Source organism: Oculina patagonica, chromosome 7 (assembly GCF_052425735.1).
Source record: "Oculina patagonica isolate OP01 chromosome 7, crgOcupat, whole genome shotgun sequence".
NCBI classification, from domain to species: domain Eukaryota; kingdom Metazoa; phylum Cnidaria; class Anthozoa; order Scleractinia; family Oculinidae; genus Oculina; species Oculina patagonica.
Window position 1 is genome coordinate 5906897 of NC_135764.1, and position 24940 is coordinate 5931836.

The window sequence follows — 24940 nt, forward strand, 5'->3', positions numbered from 1 at the left end:
CATACATTTATTTGTTAAAAGTACTAAGAAATTTTTGAAATATGAATACAATAATTTTATATCTTGTCTTTATGCCTGTCTGCTTGAAAGTACAAGGAGAATTTAACACTCGACTACAACATCCCTTTATTTATAGACGATACTGGTTAAAAAAGGGAACGGCTTGCTAGCTTTTGAGGTCGTCTACCAAATAGTTCAAGAGTACTTCTAGGCGAGAATAGTTATAATGCGTTATACGTGGTCGGGACCTCACTGTGCTGGCTGCTAATATCAGTGACTGTCGAGGATGCAAACTATGTCAAGAATGACTGGCTGCCATGACATAATTTTTACTTTTAACATATTTTTAATTTTTATATTTCAATATAGTTAAAGAAACAGAATTTTAATATATTTGTACTTAGGTTTTTTTTTTAAATCTAGATAAATATTTTCTATTTTATATATATTAATTACGTTTTTTAGTTAGGCAGGTTAGGTGTCCACAATTAGTAGAGGGGACTTTTCCCCTCAGCTACTACAGATTTGACACGTTAATAGAGTTGTTATTATTATTATTGTTATGTTCCTTACGTAATGTTTGCTTAAAGTCCTTAGCGCCGGGACCAAACCATGGTCCTGGGGCACTAAAGGGTAGTCAGTTTTTAGCTTGACAACACCCTCCTCAAAATATGCGCTGTACCCAGCAAGGTTATCTTCTGTAGTTCACTGATGCTTATTTGGCCGGGGATTCTTCCAATATAACTCTCTAGTCCCTTTTTGATAGCTTCAAGTGCTCCAATGATAACTGGTATCGTTTGCGTTCTCATGCCCCACATTCGGCCTGTTTCGATTTCCAAGTCCTTATATTTAGATAGTTTTTCAGTGACTTTCACGGATGTGTTTCTGTCTGATGGTACTGCCATGTCAATAAATTTACAGGTTTTCGTTTTGTGATCTTTAATCACTATATCTGGTCTGTTGGCTGTTATTTTCCTGTCTGTGTGTATGGGCATGTCCCATAGTATTGTGACATCCTCATTTTCTGTAACTGTTTCCGGTTCATGGTCATACCACTTTTCTGATGTCTCTATATTATATTATTATTATTATTATTATTATTATTATTATTATTATTATTATTATTATTATTATTATTATTATTATCTAGGCGACAATAGAGTTGGAAACGTTACATCGCTCCTATTCTGTAAGTTTCTTTGCACTTCTTATACAATAAAATGACTACACCAAATACAGCAACTGCACCAAGGGCAATCATACAGTCTATGAAAATGTTATGTTTTTGAGTGGCTGTGGAAGGAAAAGTGTACTGTAAGCATTCAGCTAAATGAATATATAAACAAACAAACAAATTCATGAATTAAAAAGCGGATAAATGTACTGATTACTGCTTAGCCACAAAGCTACAATACGGAATTAAATTATCTGCAAAATATTAACTTCAGTTTTGTTTTTACAGTGAGCAGCAAACAAATCATTGACCAGTTCTTTGACAGTCAGAAAATAAAAAGTGGTAAAATTGGGCAATAAGTCTGAACGTTGATTGTTACACTGTATTATTTTCGGCCTTTTTTTGTACCTATCTCCAGCATCATACATGCAACTTCAGATTATGAAACTAAGTGTTGGAGTCTATTTCTAGGCTTAAAAAGCAGGTTTGGCACTACATCAAAGAACTTGTTGAGCACTTGCATGTGCAAGAACAACTAGTTCATCTAATTTTCTAAATGTGCTCTAACAATCTCTTATTTGTTTACTGCTATATTCGTTTCTTTCTTTCACTCACCTTTCTCGCAACAATGTCCAGTATAATCATTCATACAGGCGCATCTCCCAAATTGCAAAGTTCCTCCGTTCAAACATGCGTTGAGCTGTGGACATGTGCGTGTCTTCTGGAAAGTGTACGGGCATGTTCCACCATACTGCTCCGAAGTTATCCTGTGACAAGAACTGCTCTGTGTTCCCGAGACGCCGCAAGGAGTGTTGCAAGCACCCCACTCCGACCAGGGGCTCACTTGGCAGTTAACTTTATCTGGTTTAGCTATAGAACAAAAATACAAGTAAACACAAGCGACTATAAATTTCTCTGTGAAATTCAGAATTTTCTGTGTGTTTTTTTACGCTAAGTTTCTTTCTCTTTGAAAACATTGTTCATGTATACGAAGCAATACGATTAAGAGATTTCTGTAATAATATTACCGCGGTTTTCTTCTTATTATTAGCCTAGTTCTCGTTTTAAGGTTTATTTTCGAGATTGCTGTTTTCTCTTTATCTCTTTGTTTGATTATTGGGTTGCAGAGTATACTGAGTAAGAGAACAGACAAGGACATCGTAAAATTCCTCTTGAAAATAAGTTCAAAAAGATTTTGACGAGACATCGTACGCGTGTGTTTATATGAGCTGGTTGTTTACTTGATATCACGACTTTGGTATTATTTACCTTTTCCATGCTCACAGCAATAACCGGAATATCCTTCCTTGCAGAAACATGTGCCATCTTTCAAACTCCTTCCGTTCTGACAACTCGGCTGTTGTCTTTCGAAAAGTGGACGTGCATGACCCGCCACATTGCTCCGTTGTTATCCTGTGACGAGAGCTGCTCTGTGTTGATGAAGCGCCACAAGGAGTGGTGCAAGCGCCCCACTCGGACCACGAGCTTAGTTCGCAGTCAACTGCTGCATTGCCAAAGCACCGTCGTGTTTGGTACAAGTCAGGGCATGACGCTCCGCCACAATACGCAGAGGATTCTTTCCATCTTGATCTGCTTTGTGATCCTTGTTCTCCGCAGTCATGTGCACTACACCAGCTCCAAGAAGACCAAGAACTCACTTGGCAAGCTCGCGGTGAACATCTGCGTCTTCGCCAAGCTTCACTATGATCAACAAGGGTGAACAAAGCTGCTAATGTGACCAGAATTGCTCGCTCAGTCGAAAGCATTTTTGCTCAAGAACTCGATAATCGTTTATAATTCTGGGCATAGGAATTTAACGCGGCTGAAGCGGAAGTAAAATAATCACGGTATTAAGTGACACCAAGAGAATACCATTTTCTCTTCGTGACATTGCGCAATCTTTCTAATTGATTAATAATGTAAAGCAAAGAAACCTGGGTTTGCTTTGGGTCGGAAATACTTACTGTTCTTGAATTTGCTTGGCTATTTTGATCTCTTAAATTGACATCTCTCATGCCCCATTAACAATAATATGGGGGAGGGAGGGGTGGGGTGTGTGTAGCGGGAGAGATCGTGCAATGGCCTTTAAAGTATTGCAACATCGAAAGTGAAAGTTGAAAATTCCCGTATGTGATTACTGACGCTTCGGTCACAAAGTTCCTGGATGTCTGATTAGTGTTTGTAAAACATGAAGTCGGGCAGAGTTTCTTCTTTAATGACGTATTCAATGCTTCTTTTGTCCACTGTTGTAATAATCGGTCTCTTAGAGACCTCAGATGCTTTTCACTCCTTTGCTTCAATTCAGAGTGTGTTTCATGTACATCACCCCCCACAGATGTGGAACCACACTCAAGTGTACAATAACTTGTATATTCCCTTAGAAAACAGCGAAGGCTATTTTCTTGGTTCTTGTCAAACGACTCAAACTACAACTGGCGAAGGTAAGTCCAGTGAAACATTCATTCCTGCTTGTAGTTTTTGTTCGTTTCAGAGCTCGAGGGTACGTTTAAGAATTCAAACTTGTTTCACTTTCTACAACCTCCAGTTGCAACACTGTATTTTATAGATTATTGTAAACCCATGAAGCTATGACGAGTTTTGTCATCTGACTGAAAATATTTAAGATGTACGTAGACGGATCACATCAATTATTCCTTTATTTGTATCGCTGACAGATTCCGTAAAAACTGTATTTTAACCCCTTCTCTTCGAGTCTTTAAGGATCACCGCTCAATATTTTGTATTGATTATATGAATGTTATAGGGACTTAGTACGCTTCAAAACGCCATGAAGATTAAGTACTTGCGTGACAGTCTGGATTTTTTTGTATTGCAATCAAATGAAATTTTTGTCCCTAGAACTGGTTCTAAAAGAGTGTGGAAAAAAAACTACATGTAGCTTGTTTTATGTAAGTCTCCGCATTCCCTGCAGTTCTACCTATTTTTTTCACGGCGATAAATTATCTCACACTGTTTAACTGATTTCTTAATTTTCCGCGGTGAAAATCGTTTTGGCAACTCTGAAGACAGGCCACAAATTTACTTCCGGTTGTTTTCACTTTAAGCTGAAATGGGGTCACGCCAGGTTAAACGACTTCCTTGGAGACGGACTTCTAGAACAACGTCAACAAACCGCGGCTTATCTATAAGAATAACTAATAGCTCTTTCAAATTTAGGAAGTAAAATTTCTCAGAAATGAGTAACTGTAGACTACCGGATTACGTTGACCGGTTTAAAACAGACTGGGAAAACAGAGCGCGCGAGGGCACTCGCGTGCGGGACGAAAGTCACGCCAGTCGAAAAAGAAAAGACGTTTCTAAAATGCAAAGAGTATAAAAAGTAGAATACAAATGTAATAAACCTCTGTCCGATGCTTTCAAAGGTAATAATTCGAGACAAAACTCGGCAATTCGCAAATTTAGTATCCGCTCGTATTTACTCTCAAACCTTCCAATAAGCTGTTTTTGTGAAGGCTACGCCAGCTCCGTGCTGCTCCAAGGCAGAAATAGATAGAATGGCTGAGCTGCCTCGCAAAGTACTTTTTCTTTCTGCGACATCCTCTACTTCTGAAACACAAAAGGCACACTTTGGAAAGGGCTGGCTTACGTTACTTAATTTCCACACCATGTGATTTGTTACGCGTTCTCGAAAATCAACATGACATTTCTTGTTGACTCTTAAAACTTTCTTTGTGAAATTTTTGCATTCCTTGAAAAAATGAAGCCCAACTACAGAACATAATGACTACATAACTGTGCAAATTTAAATCATCTTGCACTGCATAATGGTTAAATATAACTGCTTTTCAGAAGCCGAGGATAATTCAGTCGTCGGAAATGCGTGTTCGCAGGCTAATTTTCTGTAAGCTTGATGGTTTTTTATTGAATAAGAATGTGTTGTTTTCTTTTTCGAACTGACCACACTGTTTTTTTTTTTTGCTGTTGTCCACAGATTGGAGTCTTGATGAAGAAGAACGACTGGCTGATTTCCCAAGTGTTATGACAAATTCAAGCGGAGCTCTTATCGGGGGATCATGCACTGGAGGATTGTTTTTATTCTGTGTGGTGATCTACATCCTCTACAAACTGCTGAGGCCTGAACCACCAAGAATCGAGCCGATCTGCCCACGTTGTCGAAATGTTTCTTGCAGTGCACCTCCTTCATATTATGAAGGTTCTTTTTCTCCTCCATCTATTGCGCCATCTATTCCTTGCTCGTGTCAATTGTAAATTGTATCAAACAAACTAACAGATAGATAGACCACGTTACCCAAAAGCAGGCCTTGCAACGTGCCGTGACACTATGCTGACTTATATTGGAAATACGCGAATCTGATTGGTTCTCCCACTCCTTTCTATTTACTGAGAGTACGTTTTAGACTGCAATCCTCTAGAGTTTCCACTAAAACAATTAGTATACTCGACCACGTTTTCAATGAGTGATAGTCAACTCGGCGCAGTAGTCTACTTGTTATTATTTTGCATAACATAACTTTATTTATCTCACAACGTTTTTACAGAACTAAAAAATTACATTTTTTGTGTTCACGGTTATATACGTTATGTTTACAGTTATAGCGAGTTGAGAAGAGGTTAGCCTGATTAGCTGATAACTCTGGCTTTACGAGAGTTCTCCTAGCTTCTCTGTGTGCATCATAACTATAATCAAATGCTGAATTAAAACATGGACCATTTCTGAAGATTTCTGTAGTAACTGAGAATGGTGACAACTTGTGACAAAACTGACACCAATACGAGAATCTGTTACTTCGATTCCCTTCTAGCAAGCCTCTTTAAAGGAGCTCAGTCAGGAAAAAACTCATCTTGAAAAAACTGGCAAGTTTTTTCAAGTTTGTCAGTCATAATCCGTCTTAATCTTCGTCAGACGAAACCATCCTTGGTTATTTTCGCGTTTTTATTGCTCCTTTGTTGTTTTCCTACATTACACAACTATTATTTTGAGGTTTCCTTAAATTTGGAAGTAATCAGAAAAATGAATCTAAATATCGTGACAATGCCGCTTTAAGGGAAGCATTTATATATGATTTTATGCATCGGACTCCCACACGGCAAATGTGTAACCCAGGCCAGGTCATAAGAGATTGATTGTACCAATATTTTAACCGTATTTAAATCAAGAGTAAATTGTAATTTAATCGTTCATTCAGCTTGTCCAGCATGAGAACATAAGTAACATCCCTACAGTGACGTTATAAATGATTTTCATAAAAAAACAAAAGAAGTGTTTCCGCCATTCAGCACGGAAGGAAAATCAGTGCCATAACCACAAGCTTCCTTACTAAGTCGCCCTACTAAAATGGAAAGAGATTCTTTTTCTGCTATGCTGCAACTTTTCCAATAACGCTACTCAAAATTTCATTGATGGTTAGCTATTCGGACAACGATGGCAAGTGCTTGGATTTCAGATTTCAGATTTTTATTATTTCACACTATTTACAAAAAATAGGCAATATTACACACTATTTACAGAAAATACACTGATTAAAATTAGGAAAATATAACAATAATAAGAGCCAAGATAAAATGTGCTCAGTGACCAAAAAAGCATATGCTATCGTGTTGGTCACTGACACGTTCAAAAAAACAAACAAGACACATCAATTACTAGAAACAATAGAATATTAATATCGTATGCAGAATAAACGTGTTAAAGGGTAAATAAATAAAAAATAAGCTGTATACAGATATACAACGAAATTATGGACAAGAGTAAGATTGGCTATTTAAAAGGTATAATTTATAGTGCTTGTAAAAGGAAGCGTAAGGCAGTTTTTCAAATCAGTTGGAATAGTTTCCCGAAGTTTTGATGAAACAAAAGAGAAAGTAGAGGTCCCACAGTTATTATTTGCTCTTGGTCTAAGAAAGTTCAAGTTAGCAGGAAATCTGGTATTGTGGTTATAAACTTCAGAGGCCTGAGTAAGGGTTGGACGGAGCTAGAGCTACAATTGTAAACCCATAGACAATCGGTCACAAGTGGGTCTCGTAATCTGCCTTCTGTCCGTTCAAACACCCGTCATAAAGAGTCTAGAAGGAGGAACTGGAAGCCAGTATCAGTTATATTTTCATTGATTTCTCAGCTATCAATAAAACTTCTATTCCATTCTCGGCTATCAGTAATATTTGCAGATCTCAGATGTCAGCTATAAGTTACAAAGACGCATCATTTCTCAGCTGACAGATAAATTTTTTAAATCTTCCCGAGTATCTAAATAGCACATCAGTCGCGTGTTTTTAAAACGTGTTTTCTATCTACGTATCGGGTGATATCACGAAACTGTCTTTAAAAAACGCCGCGAGCGAGAAAAAGGAAATTTCTGTTTTTTTCTACAGTGTACAGTGATACTGTGAGTGTTTTTAAAGAAAGGCAGGGATCATATTCATTTGCGAACTAATTTACGACGTACAACAGGTTCCCTGTTTGTGTAACATTTATTTCATTGTCTTTTTCTCGTCAATTCGTTGGTTTTTATTATTTTTTACTAGATTGTAACATGACTTTTCTTCAAGAACAAGCGGTAAGTGTAGGTTGTGAATTCGAAGAAGCTTTATAAGATAAAGACAAGATATAATTTTGTGGCGAAGAAAAGAATCAACATCACAAAAAGGCCGAGGCCACGTTATTAAGTACATTTCCTTTTAAATAATTCACTTAAAACAGCTCATAGCTATTGTGGTGAAAAAGGAAAAAAAATGAAAACACAAATCACGATGTTGTCTAAAAGAAAGGTCTAGTAGTTGCGCGTGGGTCTATTAAATAGGTGTGTATAAATTTTTGGTTTGAGGTACTTCGTGATTAAAAGCGGAGAATCTTCTCTTTTTGGGTCAATTTTCTACACTTACAAGTTGTGGTAAAAAATACCAAGTCTTTACAACTTAGAAAAACATTCAGCAAATGTAAAAACGTCATTCTTTTGCCACAAAACAAATCAGACAAAGGTTATGATTACCATTATAATAAGTTTGTCAATTCAATTTTAAAAACACTTTGTTCGATGATAGCGGATGTAAAGGACACCTTCATTTTCTATCACTATTCTATTTAGATGTATTGGAGAGCATAATAAGCTATTCAGTGAATGAACGTATTTATCAAGTAAGGCAGAGAAACGTAGATATTTTAGAGTGCCTTTAATTTCTTTTTTTCGTTTTAAACCTTTTACACATTTGCATCTTCATGGAAGTAATAAGTTATTGTAATCGTTCAGATTTTATCGTCATAAAAGCACTCACGTTAAATCTGTATTTTCTGTCTGAAAGCACCAAATGACAACATTCTGCAATCAATGTGAAAAATCTACGCAACTCCATTATTCAAAATAGACGAAATATTTATATATAGAAACAGCATTATTTTGAATTCGGAATTGCGCTGATTTTACACATTGATTCCAGAATGTAGTAATTTATGTTTAGATTTTATCTTAATAAAAACACTTTAAACAAAACAGGCAAGTTGTATTTTATTGACTGAAAACATTAATTATTACATTTTGGAATCAATGACTAAACTCTACGTAACTCCATACTCAAGAAAATGATCAAAACAGTTCATTTTGAAAAGTAAAGTCCTTATGTGTGTGAATTTCGTGCGAATTTCAACCACTTGTTGTTCAATCCTAATTGTACTGTTTTCTTTGTCATTAGGGTTCATCTAGGTAATCACTTTGTGGTTTTCAAGCTTTGCCATAAAGGAACATAAAATCGCGAGAGCAAAACAAAAAGGCAAATAATGACCATTCTTTAATGACTAACATAACATCAACAGATTCCTAACCAATCAATGCTTGGCATTTTTTGTCGAATAGATGGACTATAACACAAATATAAAGGCCCTTCATTTTTTAAAAATTAATTAAACACTTCTTCCAATCAATTCTAGCTCGGGAGGCTTTTATAAATCATTTCCGCGTAATAACTGAAAACTTAACTTAAAAACACGAACTTTTCTTTGAAGATAATTTTTGATGATTATCTTTGAAGGAAGATAGGAAATTAAACCTGATGACAGTGATAAGAGGCGTTTTACTATCAATAGAAATTGACTCTCATCGTAAAACGAACAAACGCGATTTTGATTGAAACATGATCACCCTTGAAACACTTACTAAAATTCATAAACGCTTCCAACCTTCGATTTCACAAGTCTGGTTAATTAAAAGCTGAAGCCTATTAGAGAATTAAATCTTTTTCCTGTTTCCTTTGTTTGATTCGTGTTAAAAACTTGAATAAATATTAGCGTCAGTGACATCTGACTAAAGCAGCGAGGACAATTCAAATCAATTCCTTTGCCAATGTGGTTTGTATTTTCAAAAGTAAGTACATGTGAAAAAAACCTTGCGTATTATATTTTGTTTGATATTTGCGTAATTTGTAATTCGAGCAGCGCAGTTCTTTTAATCAGCGAAGCTTTGTTTACACATAAGTAAAGTCACCTTAAATCGGCCGCCCTCGTGATTTAATTATCTATATTTATGTTACAGGAAATTGAGGAAACAATAGTTTCCTTTCCAGACCTCTTAATTCATAGCGTTCACGCAGTATGGGGGACGAAATCATCTCCTTTCTTCTAAGCGTTGTGTGCAATTATTGGTTTCAATGTCTTCCAAGTCACGAATACGCCTAATCTCTTAACGTTATGTGCTGTTATTTTTTCGTGCTCTTGGGTGGCTAAATCACGGAGAACGCCTTAAAAAGCCCCAACATAAAAAGAAAATGTATAAATAGCTCTAAAATTAAAAATGATAAAACGATAACATCGCATTTGAATTGCTTTGTGTCTCGAAAAATCTTGTAAATATGCAACTGACGTAGATTCTGTCGAAAATAAACCTTTCTCAACAAACGTTTCAAAATAACTGTTACATATGCACACAGCGGCTCCCGCCAAACATGTTTTCCGGCGAAACGCTTTAGCGTCGTTTTCGCGGTTTCATTTAATAGGAGATCTTAATCAAATCCTCGTCTCGCAGATGTTCGATCTGTTTGTATGCCTTTTAATAATTGTACGCCTCCGTCTTTTGTTATAAAGTTCTATAAATTAAGAAGTCCGTGAATACGACGCCGCATTATTCGCACGTGGAGCTAGCAGCACAGTGAACTACAATACAGTCAAGCATTTGGGCGAAGAGTAAACTATTGGCGAAAAGATGAAAATCTCTGTGGCACTTCTATTAACAGTTGTTGCTCTTCTGTTTAGCACGGCTTGTTCCATGAGTCTGAGAGAAATCTTGGAAACAAAAGGTAAAGCGTGCTTTAGATAACTTTTTTCGTATACAAATGGGCATGATCACGTCGAATACATGTAGATAGCTGCAGCAGCAGCAGTGTTGTTTAAAACAAAAAAATAGGTTGAATGACTTTCGTGTACTCTTTTGTTTCTAAGGGGGCGCGATTTCGCCTTCCAAACAAGGTGCATTTAGTTTACGTAGACAAGTTAAAAAGAACTTACAGTGAAAATCATCAACCGCTTTTAGACATTGTCTTTATTTAACATCAAATGCTCAAAAAATGAAATTAAAACATTTTTTGGAATTATCCTGGATATAGTGAGAGTAAGGAAAATGTAAGTTAATATCCCAGTGTTTTTGGACTAATTTGACCAGCATTACACCGGTCATAACAATGTGATCACTCATTTGTGCTTTGTTTGATTCTGGCGTAAATAATACGTGGAAATTTTTGTAGGCTATTTTAAAACTTGTTTTAAAAGTTTGAATGAATTAATTAAAAATGACCTATTGCTCCATCTCAGTTGAAAATAACTGCATGTTACGAATTAGCGGAAATTTCACCGTAAAACGTTTGAGCATTTTTTTTCCCTCAGACATCACTTCGCTTACTTTTTACTTTTGTTCTTTCAGACGTGAATGAGGACTATGAAGATGAAGGAAATCAAGCTGACCTACAAAGTTAGTTGTTTGTTTGGTTAAAAAGCTGGGAGAAAACTAGGGACTATAGCTAGTATAATATCGATTTTTGTCTTAGTAATTGGATGTAATACAGATGAAAGCAAGCATATGTTTAAACAATTACTGATTTAAAAGACAATCAATAACACACCGTATCAAAAATTCTTCTTTCAAATTGACAATTTAGCTTCTTAATTTATAAAGTAAAGGCTACGAATTAGTGGGGAATGGGGAACACGAAAAATGAAAAATAGGGGGAGCGCGGGGGACGACGGGAAAGGCAGTGTCCCCCGCACGCTTTCGTTTCGATTCTCTCCAGGCTCCGCGCGCTTACTTTTCACCCCATTTCCCAGCCCGTTCGAAACACGAAAGAGGCCGCTGCGGAGAGGGAAGCAAAGGTATATATCTCACGTAACGGCCAACTTACTGAAACAACAAGCTAAAAACTGATATAGAAACCTGACCGGTTATATGCTTTTTGCATCCGTATGCCTTTTGCATCCGTTTTTGTTTTTTATTCGTTTGTGTTTTTTTATTTGCAGAACGAGGATACTATTGGATTGTTTCAGACTGGGGTCCTGTAAGTTTCCAAATATGATTGTCAACTGGTGTTATCTTTGTAGGGATAAAACAAAACTTGCGAATGCCGAAATTCGGCAATATCTCAGTATCAGAAGAACAAAAGTTAAGCAAATTCAGTTTGACAAACAGCATGGGAAAGGGCGATAAAAATATACGGAAGACAAAGATCATAGCTCGGTCTTCGACTCGAGATTAAACAACAGTCCGATTCAAAGATTTCTATTATGAATATAGAATTTAATAAGGTGTTGTAAACTTCCATGATAACAATCTTTGAGAAAAGGATGCTTATAGAAATATAAAGCAGATTTCCCAATTTATTTGCGTCTAAAAGGTAGTGCATATATAGTGCCCACGTACCACAACTTAAAATAGTCAGCAGAATATATGAATAGCTTCTCTTTCAATTATTTTTCAATTAGACAGAATACATTCCTGTCACATAATACAACTACACATGTTTTCAATCCACAGTGTCAATGTCAAGACGATGAGGAGACTGGAGTCCAATACAGAGTTGTATCATGTACGAAGAAACCTTGTCACTTTATCCGTGCTCCGCGCTTCAAGCAAGTTTGTCAATGTCATCAATGAAGGGCACCCCGAACTGACAGATATTTTAATGTAACAGACTAAATAACATGAGCAATTGGTATTTTATTAGGAGATCTGTATTTGTAAGTTAATCTTGAACTGTTCTGACCTTTTGTTGACTTGAATAAGACATAAAACCCCGCGAAAAGTCAATGTTTTGCTTTGAAAGATACGGCCGAAAGTTGTAAAATTAAAGTTAAGCTTTTCAACTCTTGAATGATAAGTACTTTTAGGCCAGTCTATAACCAGTCAAATTTTATTTCACGGTGCTTGTGCAGTATCTTCCTGATTGATTTTCCAAGATTGTTAATAATGCAGTTGTATATAGGCTCAGTACATTCAAAGGTGCATTCCAAGATCTTTTAAGGACGTGATTTCTTTTGGCTAATACTCTTAATGGCAGATAGATCTGCGTTTAACAACCCAATGCTTTAGCCGGGGGAAGCATATATGGGTATTGGATTTATACTGTATCTTAGTGGCATGAAAATGGTCGTCAGCCTGACTTGGCGTAGAAAGAAAAACTAAAATGGCCGCTAGAAACTAGGCGTCTCAAGTTATTGTGGCTAAAATCAATACACTATGCACAGGATACAGTAAAAACCCGCGTGTAAGAACCTAGAAATTAAGAACCTCCTGGCAGAAATTTGCTTCCTCAATACCCCAAAAGGTTCTTATATGTGGGGTTAAACTATTTTATTTATAATACAATAACTGTATTTTATCAAAAAGGATGTCTTTAGAGATCAAGAATTGCACAGGGAAGCTAAAAAATGCCAGTAAGTACCCCAAAATATAAGAACCTGTTTTGCCAAACTCTAAAAAAGCAGGTTCTTACACGCGGGTTTTTACTGTAACTGGTTAAAAGTACTTTACATACCTCTGTATAAGTGAACTAACTAAGTGCTGATAAAATATAATAACAGTAAAAGTGAGTCCGCTATGCGAACATGTGTGGACTTTCATTTGAATAAAAGTTGACATTATGAATTAATCAATGAGTTACTGTAGCAGTCAACAACTTCAAGTTTCGAATCGAGTAATTCGAGATACAAGGCGAAAAAACAAAGAACTTGTCAATCAATTTATTATTTACAAGACTGTTGGAAGAACAAAGTGTACTATTACTTGTCTTATGTACTACGCTTCAAGAAACAAACGTTACCATTGCCGCTTGGGATGTCACGCAATGTGAAGGAGCGTGGTGTGACCCTTTGTCACGTCGTTCACGACAAATGCCTTTTTTCTTGCAAATAAAAACCTAGAATCCTACAAGAACAGCAGTTATTAGACCAAAAGCCTTTGCTTACCGCTAGCAAGATAGGATTTCAATGAGTTCTTTTTTAACCTTTTTGGAATAAGAACTTTTCAATAAGCTTTCACAAATAATTTCTTAGTAGCTTGCGTAGAAAGGCGGAGAAATATATTTTTCTGTTTACGAAATATTCACTTGAAGTCGGTGTTTTGAGAGGCGGCGAAGGACGTTATTTGAACCGACAATTAAATTATTTTGTCGCACGGTTTGGATATATGCATATTCTACGGTTCGATGTTATTTTTATTCTTTTCATGACAATGTTTTAGTTCAGTTCTGAATTCGACATCGGTCTTTTGTTAAATATACTACTTGAGAGAAATGGAGCTGGTGAATTATATCCCGGAGTCCAAGACAAGTAAAACAACATGATCAGCGAACTTGTTTTGATACAACTCGTTGTGCATTCATTGTGTTTGGCAAAGCTGAAATAAATAAATAACCAGACATTTGATTCGTTTTAATATACGAATCAAAAATGCTCAAGCCGCACAGAGAAACAAAAACTGTGGAAAGTGAGTCAAAAGTGTGAAAAACAAGAAAGGTGATCTATGACCGCAGTTCTTCAGCTCATTAGATATGAAGATTTCAGCCGTCGTGATTGTTATTTCACTTTTCATCTACGCCACCGCTGCCTTTGAAGTTGTTCCTTGATGTATATTTTCCAGCCACCACACGTTCTTCGAAAGCTGTGTCAAAAAAGGCTTCTAGATTCAAGAATAAAGTGCGACTTACTCGATACTGATCGAATTTCTGGGTTTACTGCCTTGGCTGCCCATCTCACCGAAACTTCGGATCCTCCGATCACTGTCGAAAACTTCCGAAAGCACTAACCCGAGTTATCACGGAAAGTGACCCCCCAATCGGAAAAAACTGCATGACAACAATGTGTAGACTTTAAAGTCCACACAAAAACGGTTCTTGTTTACATAACAGTATAGAAACACCCATAAAAGATTGTGAAACCCGAATTACAGCAATGGCAACCCTAGTCTACAGCCAGGAGCCCATGCAGTTCCATTTGTCTGAATCTGTAGATTTTTTCCTCTCCTTAAAATCCTTCAGCCTTATAATCGCACATTGAAGATTCCTTCTCTCGATTATCCTGAGTTAAACTGATAGGAGAAAACCGTCAACAAATATTTACTCGAGCGGTAAAGCTTCCTTCCGAAGTTCAAATCAAGCAGACATTAACAATTTTTAAAATTCTTTATTAATATATTTTTAACAACAAGATTAAGGTAGTATATGCTCACAAAATAGGCAAAATGGACGATCCTTTCTGACACTATTGTTTACTATACAGATCGTATTAAGAAAACACCATAATAAATCATAACTATATAAAAAAAGGTTATCATGCGGTTATAGTTCCCAGTTGGAAAGTGGCTGGGTCAAATACTGCCTCGAACAATCCGGGCCGTAGCCAGAAAAAATTATGACTGAGGCAATGTCTATGGTAAATCTTTTCCTAGGTATTTACTTTCCATGTTTAAAGAAACAACAACAACAAAGGAAAAGCATGACTGAAACAAGTGCCTTGGTTTGCCTCGAGCTCAAAGCGGCTACGGCCTTGATAATACATTCAAAATCATTTCAAAGTTGTAAAATTTATAGAAATTTGAATTCCTGTGTGTGCCAAATTGTCATGAGCATTGTAGTGAAGAATGCATTGCAGTGAGGCATTGTCTTGTCGATATTCTGTTAATTTCATTACCAAAATTCCTATTCTACTTCGAGGTATTCTTATCACTAAGTTAACGTAATCTTTTTTAGAAAGCGTTTTTATCATATATCCCGCTGCATGAACACTGCAGTTATATTTAAGTAACTCACTCTTGTCGCCTATTACTATTCCCCGCCAAAAAATTAACATTAAAAAATACACAGTATCCTTATAAAGGCCGCACAAACCTATTTTCATGAAGCCGGTAAGATGTTGCCGTTACATTAAGTAACAAAAAATTGTCGTTGTCTTCAATATAGAGAAGACAGAACGAGGCAGGGCGGAGAGCACCCAAATCGATATATTTGATATATATGAAGCAATATAGTAGCTAAGTATAAAACAGAATACAAATCGATTCTCAAAGAAATGATATACGTCCTTTCTAGTTCCTTTTCGATTTCCACGTCATCTACAAATAACTATCTGATAATTAACCTGATAATTATACATAATTGACCGGAGAGGTAAATAACTACTCATATACAGTAATGTCTACATCTCTGAAAATTACGATTAAAAACAGGAGCCGTGCCTCTTAAATTCATCTGCATCTCTCAGAAGATGTATGAAAAGTTTTTGTTCTGTAATTTTACTTCGTGATTTGCCAGTATCCCGGAGATCAATGTACACAACTGCTGCACCTTCGTCATCTGCAAATTTTGCTCAATACCTAGTAATATTTATTTCCTTATTTACATTATGTCTGCAAAAGCTGGAAGTTCGCAGCCGACCAACATGTCATAGACTTCTCCCACGCTCAAGTGCCGGTGATTTCCAACAGCACCCAGGACGACGTCGCAAGGGTTCAGGACTCTCTTTTCAAAAAAGCGGATATCGATGTGAGACAAACCTAGCCTTTCTGCCAACAGTTTCCACTCATCTCCACCTAAAATGGAAAATTTCAATGAAAAACTATCTTCGAATTCGCGTGAAGTCAAGAAATCATCCTCGCTGCATGTTGTGCTTCAAATTTTGAGCAATTGCAAGAAAACCAGAAAAGGTATGATATCGGGATGCGACCCCTTCGCCTCTGCGATCCCGTTGAGATTGAAAGCAACACAGAAAATGGGTGTAAAAGGAATATACGATCCTTGAAGCTGTGTTTACAATTTAAACAATTACAAAAGAAATCTAAACATCTTTCAGAGGGCTTCAATAGGGTTTGGACTCAAGACCTCCCCATAACAGATGCGTTGCCCTACCAACTGCGCTATCAAGCCAAAATTGATTAGAATCAAAATCAATCCCGAGGGACGGGGGCTGCTCAAAACTATTTTACAGAGAGGCTCCGCCCTGAAGTACAGGCCCTTACCCTTTTATGTACCCGTTTGACAGAAAAGGAACCCTTTAACCAATCTAAAGTAGGTAATACATCTATTTTCTAAACTTTTCACTTAAATGAATTTTAAAAATCAACCGTTCGGTGAGTCTGGATTTTTTACTCCATAAGCTAGAATTTGTCTTTTTACTTACCAGACAGGCTAAAAGTCAAGTCCTTTCTTTGCGGAAAAGGGATACGTCGAACATCGAGATTCTCATTCAAAAGAGGCCCTGGTTAAGAAAAAGAGCATAACTGTGAAGTAAATATCGAGTACAAAATTAACGTTACTTATTTTTGTTATCTAAAAGGATTACAGTAAACAAACATCAAATAAATAAATAATAAAAAAGTGTTTTCAGTTCAGCACAAATGTCAGTACACACATTGCGTGATACATTAATTAATTAATGACAAACTGATGTGTTTTACATGCAGTACTATTACAATAAGTCACTTACACTACACACGATACATTACAAAACAATACTATTATTGCTTACAATACGTATTTTACTTCCATTACATATAACTGCTTACATTACTTACAAAGAATTGCTAAACACTACTAATTTAATACAGCTCTAACTTAATTTTACCTTATTTAACCTAATTGAATAAAATAAAAGTTTTAAACTTGTAGTTAAACACGTTAGCTGCTTAACAGAGCTTCATAATTTCCCACTTCTGTTGAGGAATTTGAGCCTGTCTCTCCTTTTAGCGATAAGGTACTCAATGTGTTAAATGTGTTTTAACTTTGCTTTTAACTGAGATAAGAGTAGCTCTGTATTTCTAAGCTGATTGGAGTAAATAACTTATTTACCAACAGTGGGAGGGTGGTTGAAAAATGTCCATCGAATTCTTTCTTTGGTATAACCTAGCATGATTTCACTATCGTTTAACCTAGAAATGGCGATATTAGATTTCTTTTACGCATCCAGAAGTCTTTGCTAAATTAGCAGTGTAAAAACAAACTGATGTTAAACTTTCAAATTATTAAGACTGCAGGAAGCTGACGAACAAATTCCTAACCCACTATAGCTACTTATCGAAGTGTTTTGAAACCTAACCATCAAGCAGAGAGAATAATGTAACATCCGATGTCGGATCACGCTGCTGGTGTTACAAATGAGCCATTGCGAATACTGCAGATATGTGCAAGAGGCGAGGTACATAGGACAGTAGTGACTATTTTAGAGAAGAAGAGACAAGGTCTCTCTTCTCCGAAGAGGCTTCTTCAGTTGGGAAGGCGAAAAGGTGGGGAATGGCAGAAAAAAACGAAAAATAAAAAATAACAGGGGGAGCGGGGAAACTCCTTTCCTTTTCTCCTTTCCTTTTCCCTTCCCAGTGTCCGCCGCGCGCTTTCGTTTCGATTCTCTCCAGGCTCCTCGCGCTTACTTTTCTCCTCTCCTCATTTCCAAGCCCGAACGAAACGCAAAAGAGGCCTCCCTGCGGAGGAGAGAAAGCCTAACCAATTTCTGCGATATACATGGGATTATCGTTCGCCTTCATTGCATTTATATACTCACCTGTAGTGCCGGCAGGTGTGATCTCCCTTAAGTACTTCACAACGTCACTCCTGTTTTTAGATTTAGCTTGAATAGCAAGGCAGCGGATCCAACGTTTGGTCTCGGGTTCTGGATTAGCTAGAGAAGCTGGACTCAGCTGAAGACTCTCTTGGAACCGAGAAACAATATCCTTGGGATCACATACCTCAGACTGAATGGAAGTCATAACGCCATCCGGAAGTGCAAGTGTTTGACCTAAAAATGGCATAGAGATGCGTCATCAGATTCACACAATCACACAATCACAATCTTTATTTAACGTGGTCTGCACGCTTAGCTAAAAAGCTAGTTTTCAGATGCGCCACGAAATAAAAATACAAAATAGAGAAATAAAAACTTCTTCGAAGTATATAGAAATAGATTAAGCTATAATTTAGAATAACTACAAAAGATTACTATGAGAGGTTTTGTTGCCGAATACTCAGCACCTTAATAGCACTGCTAAAGTAAATGTTCATTTCTGATTGGTTAAAAGTCGATCAATGTTTCCAAAACTGTGTCAAAGGCCAACAATCAAAAAACGCAAGTGGGTTTACTATATAGGAAGTCGACGACTACGTTATTTGTCTACTAAAGCTACTAACCAAAGCGTTTTACAGAGAGGACAACGAATACTTATTACATCCGATTTCGGATCACGCTGTTAAAAATGAGCTGCTATGAATCATGCTGTGCTCGAGAGAATGAGGCTCGGAGCAGTGTAGTGATTATTTTGGAGAGGTATAGATAGCGCCAAGAGCAAAACGAATAACTGGGTAGGAGGCTATCTACATAGGGACTATCGTTGGACTTTATTGCCTTTTTTAACTCACCCGTAGTACTCGCTGGCGTGATCTCCCTTGAGTATTCCAATATGTCAGTCCTTTTTTCAGATCTAGCTTGACTGGTAAGGCAGCATTTGGTCTCGGGTTCTGGATTAGCTAGGGCAACTGAATCCAACTGAAGACTCTCTTGGAACTGAGACACAATATCCTTGGAATCACATGCCTGAGACGGAATGGACTTCATAACGCCATCCGGAAGTGCAAGTGTTCGACCTTCAGCTCCTTCGAATATGACATAGAATTGTGTCATCAGATTACTTAAAAATGCTGCGTCCGTAATAGCTTTTAGCTGGTTGCACAGGGAACCCAAACGCTGTATTAGTTATATGTTCTTATTTACCTGCGTTCCTGTGATTTGAACCAGAGCGAAGGCGGTTTACGTTGCGAGTTTTAAACGGTAATCGGTCTGTCGCAATGTCAATACGACGCGCCTCAATTATGTCTCAAGTTTTACTTTAACTGTTTTTGAAACACGAACCTCCCCGTGAGGAGAGTTAATAGTTTATGGTGTTAGTAGAGTTAATAACAATTGAAACTTGAGGCGCGTCGTATTGACATTGCGACAGATCGATTACCGTTTAAAACTCGCAACGTATAAAACTGCCTCCGCTCTGATTCAAATCGCCCCCAAACCGGTAAAAAAAAAAAAAAAACACAGGAACGCAGGTAAATAAGAACATTTTTATTTTAAGATTATGAATAACTAATACAGCGTTTGCGCTTCCTGTGGTAGTAATCAATCAAATTTAAATAATGTCGCTGAGTGTTTTGCGACAAAGAAACGTAGCTATTTCATCATTCACGCTAGAAATAGTAAAGAAACAATCTCAAAACCAATGAGGCCGTTCATATCGGAAATGTTCTCGCGCTAAGAAACAAATCATCCAGGTAAAAAGTCTGACCTTACAAAAACTACTTTGCAAATTATAAACAAGGAAATTAACCCAGCTTGGAATGCTTGACACATCTTCAGAATGAAACGAAATTATTAAGTGAAGAATCCACTCAACTCAAATTCACCTACTGATTTGTCCCTTTTTTACATTGAGGTCAAGCCACTTATTACAAGGGATATCCTGGACCGCATAAGGCTAGATACTCCAACTCAAAGGTACATGGCAATAAAGAATTTACTTAGATACCGCAGCTTCACTAGAAATGTTTCACATTGAAAACATATCTTGCATGTAGTCATGCATCTTTTCAAATACATTATTATCACTGACAAGGATTAAACAATTTATCTTTTAAGAAGAAAGAAAGAACAGGATATTCACCTTCCATGGAAACCTTTCGTCGTTCATCAGTTTGATTGACATCAAAATCACGTCCATTAGCTGCCTGATTCTATTTAGACATAAAATACTCATTTAATCATAGAATGTTGAACAAATGTTTAAGTAAGTAGTACACTGTAGTACCGTTTAGGTGACTGTTGTCTGCACGATGTCAGTATGTTTCTTTAAGTATCAGAACGACAACTTTTTTGAACAATAGCAAGCGTTTCAGTTTTTTAAGATTCCCAGGAAAAAGGAGAAAACCCGTTGGATTTTTTTAAGAGGCGGCTTGCAAAAGCGATTTGGTCGACGTGGTTTAAAATAAATTTCGCTTATTTCTTTTTGTTGCAAGGCCCTGCTGTACTTGTAGTAAACCACAAGAGGAAATTGAAGAAGTTTATTTCAAACTAGGATAGACCCCTTCGCAGCCACTTTTGGGGATGTGTCGTAACGCTACCCCCTTCCTCAAGAGAGAGTTGATTGACATCCCAAAAAACGGCTACGAAGGAGAGTACTTAAAGGACTGAAAAATAAATAATTGACTTAAAAGCAAAGGGAAATTTCGTTTATAAAAAACCTTTAAATACGGATCTAAAGAGTAATTGCGATCTAAAACAAACCTGATTGATTGAAATCCTCACTTTTTGTTCATCTGAAAATGAAAACCATGGCACGAACGGTTCAACGTGAATCCTGCAATCGCGACGAATACCAGCCCTGTTGCAGTATTTAAGTTCGCGCAAATCTGACTGCGACAAGAAATGCAGACATTCTTCACACCCACGCACACCATGTTTCCGGCATTTGACTGATTGCGAACACACAGGACAGCAGACACACATCTCATATCTCATGTTTGCTAGCCAGAAGAACTCGTTGCGCATGCACTCAAGGATCAGTGTAAGTTGCCAATGAATAGTACGGCTGGTATCAAGGTCGTCGTTTCCACTGAGGAAAATAATTTCGATGGACGAGGAATGACAGAGAAAGGCGACAGAGCTTCCTTCATCTGGACGGATGTGAAACATGGCAAAATTCTTGAAAAACTTAGGATTCACTTGGCTCTTCCATTCTTTGTCGCACCACTGGAAAAACTGCAGTAAAAGTCGAGAGAACAGACCATGAGGTACTCGACCCAATTCGAATTTTACAAACAGTGACGGGACTTGTACAGAATCAATAATCTCAAGGACTTCATCAGTTGGAGGCGACATCAGCATGGATGGCACAAGGTATTGCTTGCTAGAATTGGAGGACGGCCAGGAACAGATCAAGCTTAATCTTTCCATTATTGCAATTAGACTCTTGTGGGTTTCTTGGTTGCCGAACAAAGGCTTCCAAACATGGTCAATGAGCTTTTCATCCAAGATTCCTGTCTCCTCAAGCTTAAGCCACATGACTTCAACTTTTTCCTCCGAGTGGTCATAACGCTTCACGGTTATGATCTTCTTGCAAACGTCAATAAGCCACTGGGGGTCTAGGATCACCATTTTTTCCAGCTCTGGCGAGCCACTAAAATGAATCACAATTCTCTGATCGTGTAACAAATTTAGTAATGTAGAAAATTCTTCATCATCATCAATACTGCAGTCGTTGGATGCGATCTGCTTGGCTTGATCGAGAGGTATCCACTTGTCACTCTCTTTACGGATTTGAAGAGCCTTTTCAAACTCCAACCACTTCAATGGAATAGCCTCGTTCATCTGCGGCAACTCATTTGCAACAGCAAGTACTTCTTCTCTCAGGCGTCTGACTTCAGGACACTCTTGTTCGCTTCCTGACTTTGTGTTATCCACTACGAAAACGTCTTTAAATAGGTGTTCCCGGTAAATCTTCTTTCGCAGAAATCCATATATTTTAAGACCCAAATCTCTGGCATTAGAAGAACAGTAGGGCATGTCAGCATGAGTGCAAACCAAGAACACTGGAGGTAATCTTCTAGGTGATGTCCCGGGAACATCCATAGGGGGTTCGCGGCAGGTAACATTTGGATTTGCCAACGAATAAACTGATGACATCCAAATATCGAGGTATTCTAGATTTGTCTTGCCACAGCAAATGTCTATATTGTTCTCGTACAGTCCTATCTTTTCAGGAGGGTTGGCCTTTTTGTCTGGATCTTGACTTAGGTCACAAACCAAAATGTAGATGGCTTTTTCTGTCAAAAAGATTGGATGGGTATCGTAGTAAACTGACTGTCCACCAAAATCCCACAGAACTGAATAGACTTCGTCCACTTCTTCTACACTTTTGCCATTTCGAAGCCTCTTCTCAACCAATGCCGCTATGGCTTCTGGCAGTTTTGGTGCAGATGGATGAGCATCCTCCTCCTCTGTATCAATCGTACTGAATTGATCCTCTACAAATCTTCTCCAGATCCGACGAAGTTCTTGTTCCTCTGAAAATCCTCCAAGATTGTGGTCTGCAACGGATAGCCCAGAACTACTGGTGCTGGAATCTGCAAGATCTTGTGACTTTAATTTACCTGCCATCAAACTTTCACAAATCAACTGAGCTGCTGCATGGTTTTCAAATGAAATTGATGCTTCAGAATCAGTTTCTTGATTCTTTTCGCCAGTTTTCCAAATTTCTGTTGAGACTTTGAAATATGAAGGGTCCGTCTCTATGCCGTCCGTGCTCTCTTCGCTTTGATTGAAAGCTTCTCCTTTTAAAGACTTTTTCAGACTGGTTTTTCCTGTCCGAGCCTGTCCTATGAACATGACTGGTACTCGTTTTATACATGCCTTCCCTTCTGTAAGAGCTTTGTTGTAGGCTTTAAGGGCCAAGGGACCACGGGCAAGAATCTCCAAAGGAACTGAAATATGAGAATTAAAAACATCAGCTTCAACAATCTATGTTATCTTAGAGTAAGATAACATAAATGTTTTAGTATGTTAAAGAAAATAGTCTTCATTCATTTATAAAAAAATTGCAGTGCCGTGAGCATATTTTGTTTCGCCGTATGAGATCCAGTTTAACCGTGAGTCATTTAAATTTAGTATATACACACTCAGTAATCTTGGTGTTTCAAGCAATCTCGGGCTAATGAGCATTACTCCCTACAGAGTGATAATGCGTGATCCAAACAGAAACAAAATGGCCGTCGTAAACTCGCGTTTCACCGGCGTTTCTGAATCGCAAATACAAAGAATACAAGAAAATGCTGAACCAGAAAAGGCAAAAAAGGCTACGAAATTGGCCTGATGGTTTTCAAAGTAAGAGAAGATTACATATTTCGCAATTTGCAGCACGATGTCCACACAACTCGAGTAAAACGATAAACATTTCAGCTGACATTTGCCTACCGTCAAGTAGCTCTTCGCCCGGCATCGGCAGAAATGAATACCGCAGATTTATCGGCATCAACATCATGTGATATTCAACCAAGATCCTCCACAAATATTCAGGGAAACGTCTTTGTGCAAGAAAACATCCAGGTTTGACCACAGTTCTGCACACATTCAGTATAATCCAAACTTTCAAGTGGATCCTTCGCCAACTGCTATTTCAATTTTCAATTCAAGTGAACTTCAAAAGCTTTGATTCAACGGTTGAAGTGTTTTGCAAGCAGGTTTTTGAATCAGATTGCAGGTTTGAATTTTGCTAGTTGTGACGAGGATTTTATCGAAGATTAACTAGTTTTGCCATTTTTGACGATTCTGCAAATGTTTCGCACCACATGCCGGTTAGTGTCGCTTGTATAAACGTTTTCCACGAATGAATTGAGAGGTCAATTTAGTCGACTTTAAATGGTTTCCTTCTGAAAACTTTGAGATAGCTTGTTGCTGAGATCACTTCGTGTGTATATACTAAAACAATTGTTCTTTGAAATCTCGGTGAATAGCGGCCTTTCACCTCGATTGTAAGATGTAATTAACTGTTAATTACATCTTATATAACCGCCAATTAACTTCCGCGCGCCCTCATTGTACAAAACACCACGTAGTACAAAATCTGACGACGGGTATCAGACAACACACCACGTCCGATCTTATTTCCTTCGCCCGATGTTATAGACAAATACAAAACAAACGAACAAAGACACCTTTTCAGGCTTTTTTAGTTTTCCATAATATGGACATGTGTAATATCCAGTCCAGCATTCCTATAGTTCCAGAATAGTTCGGTTCGCACATGCGCATAAGCAACGCTTTACAGTGCCACGTCGTCAGATGTAATCGGCAAAGTGTTTTGTTATTAAGGTCGCGCAGGGGCCCTAGCAATCATTATGTATGTATTTATTTATAGAGTATGCACGAACTGCGACGACTGAAGCCGACAACAAACGAAATATTCATGAGAAAATATTTCTTAAAGTTCTTTCTGTAAGTAATTACACAGCTTTGAGCACATCACACGTTGCGGTAAACATTGACTGGGAAAGTGTTCGGAAGCCAAAAAACCTGAATTTTGTGCCCAAGTTTTCTCCATCGATATAGAATTTTAGGACTTGATTCCCAAGAGACATTAACTTGGTGTACTCTGTTGTGTTATGACAGGAGCGAATTTTGAAACTTACTTTTCAAAACGAAGATAGCACGGTTCAAAGTTCAGATTTCCCTTTTCTTCCAGCAGTTTTTGAATAAGACGATTTCGTTTCTGTCATAACACAAAAGAGGTTATGATTTAT

General features: G+C 37.5%; 2 protein-coding genes, 1 long non-coding RNA gene and 1 pseudogene across 5 annotated transcripts; 2 read left to right on the top strand and 2 right to left on the bottom strand.

Moving 5' to 3' along the window:
* Positions 1-1103: 1103 nt before the first annotated feature.
* Positions 1104-3014, bottom strand: LOC144659450 (spondin-1-like; annotated as a pseudogene). The gene is made up of 3 exons (XR_013571894.1): positions 2444-3014; positions 1790-2044; positions 1104-1293 (listed from the first exon to the last, which is right to left on the bottom strand). The product of XR_013571894.1 is annotated as a spondin-1-like (transcript).
* A 235-nt stretch (positions 3015-3249) lies between these two features.
* On the top strand, positions 3250-5856 carry LOC144660111 (uncharacterized). Its single transcript, XM_078520668.1, has 2 exons — positions 3250-3615; positions 5127-5856. Exons 1-2 carry the CDS (start codon positions 3363-3365, stop codon positions 5402-5404), a joined length of 531 nt encoding a protein of 176 aa, XP_078376794.1. The 5' UTR covers positions 3250-3362; the 3' UTR covers positions 5405-5856.
* Positions 5857-10198: 4342 nt separating this feature from the next.
* On the top strand, positions 10199-12867 carry LOC144659460 (uncharacterized). Its single transcript, XR_013571900.1, has 4 exons — positions 10199-10435; positions 11056-11103; positions 11646-11683; positions 12160-12867. It is a non-coding gene; the product is annotated as an uncharacterized LOC144659460 (long non-coding RNA).
* A 1929-nt stretch (positions 12868-14796) lies between these two features.
* On the bottom strand, positions 14797-23776 carry LOC144661691 (uncharacterized). Of its 2 annotated transcripts, XM_078522496.1 has the most exons (6): positions 20931-23776; positions 20311-20380; positions 19022-19255; positions 18171-18404; positions 16797-16874; positions 14797-16209 (listed from the first exon to the last, which is right to left on the bottom strand). In XM_078522496.1, exons 1-6 carry the CDS (start codon positions 23028-23030, stop codon positions 16016-16018), a joined length of 2910 nt encoding a protein of 969 aa, XP_078378622.1. In that variant the 5' UTR covers positions 23031-23776; the 3' UTR covers positions 14797-16015. The 2 variants fall into 2 exon arrangements, with proteins under 2 accessions (XP_078378622.1, XP_078378623.1); XM_078522497.1 differs by lacking the exon at positions 19022-19255 and having other exon boundaries at positions 20931-23775.
* Between the last annotated feature and the right edge of the window lie 1164 nt (positions 23777-24940).

Bases quoted from the DNA above. Each gene is read 5' to 3' on its own strand.
- LOC144660111 (XM_078520668.1), top strand. From the start codon at position 3,363: ATGAAGTCGGGCAGAGTTTCTTCTTTAATGACGTATTCAATGCTTCTT. The intron at 3,616-5,126 runs GTAAGTCCAGTG...TGTTGTCCACAG, and splicing joins TCAAACTACAACTGGCGAAG to ATTGGAGTCTTGATGAAGAA.
- LOC144661691 (XM_078522496.1), bottom strand. From the start codon at position 23,030: ATGTTCATAGGACAGGCTCGGACAGGAAAAACCAGTCTGAAAAAGTCT. The intron at 18,405-19,021 runs GTGAGTTAAAAA...TGCCATTTTTAG, and splicing joins CACGCCAGCGAGTACTACGG to GTCAAACACTTGCACTTCCG. The intron at 16,210-16,796 runs GTAAGTAAAAAG...TTTCCATTTTAG, and splicing joins CTTGACTTTTAGCCTGTCTG to GTGGAGATGAGTGGAAACTG.